At 37.7% G+C, this 5,504-nt stretch overlaps 1 protein-coding gene across 1 annotated transcript; it reads left to right on the forward strand.

Annotated features, from left to right (window-relative positions):
• The first annotated feature begins 1,053 nt into the window (after positions 1-1,053).
• Positions 1,054-1,470, forward strand: LOC143621999 (uncharacterized). The gene has a single exon (XM_077093259.1). It carries the CDS (start codon positions 1,054-1,056, stop codon positions 1,468-1,470), a length of 417 nt encoding a protein of 138 aa, XP_076949374.1.
• Positions 1,471-5,504: the final 4,034 nt, after the last annotated feature.

Genomic DNA, 5,504 nt, shown 5'->3' on the forward strand with positions numbered 1-5,504 from the left:
AATATATCCACACGTTCGTCTCGACATCCCAGACCTACGAAAATTGCTTTCACAGTCTGTACCTTCCCCCTGTTAGAATTGATCGTTTATTTATCGGGTTGGGTCGTTAGTACTTTAGATTGATTTGAGTTTACTTAGTTGGATGCATGAATAAGCATGGCTTCAAGAATCACGTAAGCTGCATGGCTGGAGTTTGAAGACATGTGTTTGTGGTTTTATATTTGATTTTATTTAATAGTTTAATATAGTAGACTTGGTAGTTGGTTTGACCGGTTTACATGGAAGTGTACGTGGAGAGTGGTGTACCGAGTCTATAGGTAGAAATGGTCATTAGGTAGTATTTTATTCCTTATTTTCTGCATTTGCACGTTCTCTTGTACGGCTATATATAGCCAGCTATGGAATGAATAAAATATCTATCTTTTCTTTTCTTTAATGCATGTTTCATATATCTCCTAAATTCATATTTGAGAATTATTCATTTTATCTTCTGCAAGTTATTTGTTCGTGAGTTCTTAGTGAGAGCTATAAAGGCTTGATAACTAACATTTGGTATCAGAGCTTCGTTTAGTTTAAAGGGGATGTGAGTAGTTGGTTGTAGGCTGAAATTATACGAGTACAACTTTTACTCTTGATCAACCTGTTCGTTGGAAGACTCTAACCGACGGAGGTGCGTGAGAAACGAATGTGAAAAAATCCGTCAAAGAAGACGCCTTTGGATTTTGTTCGTTTAGCGGGTTAAAGAAAACGGTAAAAGCGGTAGCTTGTTTTCTTGATCGGTGTAATAGAGTTCTTGGAACGGGTTTTATCGTGAAAAGAGTTGAAGCTGTCAAAAAGAAGAAAACAAATGGCACTAGTACCGGTTAGGGAGGCTGGTTCGATGTCGTTCTAAATTCCTGTTTTAACTATCCGGTGTGGGCGGTCAAGGTTAAGGCCATTATGGATGCTAATGGCATATGAGAGACTGTCGTATCGAGGGCGTTGGGTGATAAACCGGATGAAAGGAAATCGAAACAAGCACTTGCTTTCTTGTTGCAAGCTATACCAGAAGAAATGGTGCAACAAATGGGGAACTACGTCGACCCAAAGCAAGTGTGGGATGGATTGAAGACGCGGTATTTGGGTATTGATCGGGTGAGAATGACTCGAGTTGCAACGTTGAAGCGGGAGCTTGAAAGTTTGTGGATGAAGGAGGGCAAAACGGTTGATGATTTCGTTACTAAGTTAAGAGGTATAGCCTCAAAGGTACGTAGTGTTGGTCATGAACTTGAAGAAGTAGAGTTGGTGAAAAGGCTACTTGACTCGATGCCTAAATCGTTTTTCCAAATCCTTGCTTCCATAGAGCAATGTTTTGATTTAGACTCCATGCTTTTTGATGAAGCCGTTGGTAGGTTGAAGGCGTACAAAGAGCGCTTAAAAGGGGCCGAGAAAACGGAGGATACTCAAGGTGGGTTGTTGTTGGCTAGCTAAGAAAAATCGCACGGGTGTAAAAATTATGGCGGTGGAAACTTGAACCGAGATGGCTTTGGGCGTGGCCGGGGAAGAGGTCGTGGGTCCGTGAGGGGTCGAGATGGTAACGAGCGGTTTCGGGATAAAAGTCACGTAAAATGTTATAAGTGCGAAGAATATGGTCATTATAACAACGAGTGTCCGAAGTTGAAAAATGAAGAAGCGAATTTGATTGAGGAGGAGCTGACATTACCATGAGTCATGGTATAAATAAACGATTAAGGAGGTGATTGTTAGAATTAATCATTTATTTATTGGGTTGGGTCGTTAGTACTTTAGATTGGTTTGAGTTTACTTAGTTGGATGCATGAATAAGCATGGCTTCAAGAATCACGTGAGCTGCATGGCTGGAGTTTGAAGACATGTGTTTGTGGTTTTATATTTGATTTTATTTAATAGTTTAATTTAGTAGACTTGGTAGTTGGTTTGACCGATTTACATGGAAGTGTACGTGGAGAGTGGTGTACCGAGTCTATAGGTAGAAATGGTCATTAGGTAGTATTTTATTCCTTATTTTCCGTATTTGCACGTTCTCTTGTACGGCTATATATAGCCAGCTATGGAATGAATAAAATATCTATCTTTTCTTTTCTTTACTGTATGTTTCATACATCTCCTATATTTGTATTTGAGAATTATTCATTTTATCTTCTGCAAGTTATTTTTTCGTAAGTTCTGAGTGAGAGGTATAAAGGCTTGATAACCAACACCCCCACAGCTGTCAGAACCGAAAACAAACTCCAGATTTGTTCGGTTTTATGCGTTAACAATCGAATAACTCGAAACCCTATCAAACGAACTCCATTTTGGGCAAATAATATATCCACATGACCGTGTCGCCGAGCACTATGACCCTGTAGCATCACCGCCACCAGCCACTGTCAGAAAACCAAACAGCCGCCGGAAACCTGAACCGTCATCCGGAATCGAACCCTTTCTTGTTTTGCTCATAACTTTGTCACGCAAACTCGAAATCAAGAATAATATATCCACGCGACTGCGTAACCGAGAAATACAGCACTGTACAATCTCCACCACTGGCCACTACCAGAACAGTCGCCGGAAAGCCACCAAAACGAAGAATTGATCAATAAACGCATATAAGAAGCGGATTAATGGTGAAAAAGATGTTCCTAGGCCTAGAACCGGCCTGGAATTAGATTATTATACCTTGAGATGGCTGGATTAAAGAAGAAAAGTGAGGTGGGGGTGGCTGCTACTGGTCTGATCGCTACAGCAAGTAAGGCGGCCAAGTTTGTTTTACATTGAACAAGTTACAACTTTGGCCATTCTTGTTAGTAAGTGAGGTGACTTGTTCCCAAAGCCTAAAGAATTAACTTACAAGAAGTACCAGTAGGCCCCTCTGGTTGGAAGATCAAATACCGTTTAACATACAAACTTCTTAAGATACATATGCCAATTAACGAAAAATTTCTGGGTGTTACATATATGTAGGTTACACATACAAAAATTATTACAGAATTTTTTACGCACCGAGTCAACTTTTTATATATATGTAAAGGACGTAAAAATTAGTATAATCACTTAAATTTTTATTCTCTCTCCTACTTTAATTGTTTAATCAGATTTAATCTCAAACACATAATCTAATCTATTTAATTAAATGTGTGGTTAAGAATGGGGTTCTTAAGTTCTTAAAACTCAACAAGGTTTTCAAAATACCCATCACCTATATATATATATTGAAGTTATTGGTCTTTAGTGTCTATATAGGGATTAGCAAACCTCAAAGATTCATCAATTGCAATTCTTGTTCTGATGTACCTCAAAAACATGTGTTAAAGCATTCACAGTAGGTTCTACATTTCCATCCTATAATTTAGCTAAAAATCTCTATTCCTATATTTAACTTTCATTTTTTAAAATCTCTCATATCTCATTCCCCATACATACCGTTGTATTCATTTTTTTTATTATTCCATTTTTGTATTCCAATTACAGTCTTAACTACTATTTTGTCTTATCATAGTTGTCACATCCCGACTTAGGGCCTAGGCGTGTGACTACTAGTTGGTACCTGCTGTGCAAATATATTAGGGTTGTGGGTTATCTTTAGCAGAAGACTTTGTTTATAATAAAATATATATTTATTTATTTATTTTGAAAGTTTCTCGGATATTGGTTACCTAAGAGTTTGATTTACAAATATTGTTTAAAACTAGTTACACTATTTTAATAATTGAAAACTGAGTCATCTTCATATAGTGAGCATCTAACTCCATGAGTGAATCTAAATCCTTGTTATCTGAGCTAAATTTGTTCCCTAAAATGTAGAAGAAAAATACGTCAGCGATATGCTGGTGAATCGTTGACTCTAAAAGAATTTAAATTACTGTTATAATACAAATATAGTTTTCTTTACAAGCTCAGTGAAAATATCTTCTATTTCCGGTATTTGTACAACTGCCCTACACACACAAAAAGTTTATCCGAATCATGTAGCCCTTGTTGGAGAACTAGTTATGACTGTTAGCTTACGGCCACATAGCCTTGCATGATTAGGCTAGACAGATATGCTTGGATCTAAACACATGTGTAATCGGTCTGAGTTTCTTTTATTTTCTATCTTGTATTATAACGTTTTAGAGATCATGTAATATCATGTAAACGTTTTGACTGACTCTTTAAAACAAACCACTTGTTCATCTTATAGAGTATAAATATGCTTTAAATGTTTATAAAGGTTTAATGTATTCACCTATGATTGCCTGTTCTGAATGATGTGGTGATCTCGTTTGAAAACCTTTTATGAATAAATGATGCTTGACTTATAATAAAATATGTTTACATAAATATCCAGATCATCTCTTGATCCGGCTACATACCTTTAGTCTAGTTTTGATAGCTTTAAACCTTAATAAATCATTCGTTTGAATAAAATATTTAGACCTGTAGTCTTTCTTTTTATTTAACAATCAAGTGCTGAGTTTCCTTCATGAAGAAACATCTATGATAGGTCAATTTAACTATAATCATAGCACGTAAAACATTTCTTAATCATGAATAAATAATATTTTAGCTATATCCTTTACATATAAAAATTTATGTTTCTTAATCGTGAAAAAAATATATTTTGACTATATCTTCATATATATAAAATTCTAGATTTCTTAATTATAAATAAACATTATTTTAACTATAAGCTTTGCATGTATAAAGTTTATATAAACATAATATGATCAAGGTTTGGGCTATACCCCTAACTATGGTCTAAGCCATCTAATATAATAATAAAATAATAATTTAAGCGGAACCCCTACCTTACACGGGTATCTGGAGTTTATATACCGAAGCTTAAACGAGCAACAGTGCTACTCTATGCCGTGAACTGGGGCTTAAATCGTCAGAACTTTGGGACTAGGCACGCACTACGAGGCTATGCACACAAAATGAGGCCATGTATGTGTGTGGAGTGTGTTTTGGTGTGAGATTGGAATGTGCCGGTCACCTCTTTTTATTGGCTGATTTCTCTGCACATCGTGTATCGCGATGGACTTTCTGAAGGGCCATCGCGTAGCGCGATGACTCAGCGTTCTCTGGTTCTGCCATGTGTCGACACGCGGTCTACCACGCATGCCATGTGTCGCCACGTAGTGGGAAACGCACCATCTTGCCCTCGTCACGTATCGCGACGGAGTGATGGGTCGGCCCATCCCGTAGCGCGACACCGTCCATCCTCGGTTTCTTCCCGATTCCATCGCGTAGCACAATGTTCCTTAATTAAGCCCGTCGAGTAGCACGATGGGTTTCAAAACTCAAAATTTTCGTTATTGGTCCCTTGTCTTTGATAACTTGTCATGTTTTGGTCTCGCTTCAATTTTCCAAAAATAATAAGGCAGCTCTCAAATGGCGATGCAAACGTGCGAAGTGCAAAGTGCGCCATTAAAGCGCCACATTGCGCCCATCGCCCGAGCCCGTGCGCGTCGGGTGCTTTTGCACCCTTGCTAAGACCACTGAGTTTATCTAGTCATATA

Source organism: Bidens hawaiensis, unplaced genomic scaffold (genome assembly GCF_021521415.1).
Source record: "Bidens hawaiensis isolate Kalapana, Puna unplaced genomic scaffold, B.hawaiensis_p1.1 tig00003004_1, whole genome shotgun sequence".
NCBI lineage: Eukaryota > Viridiplantae > Streptophyta > Magnoliopsida > Asterales > Asteraceae > Bidens > Bidens hawaiensis.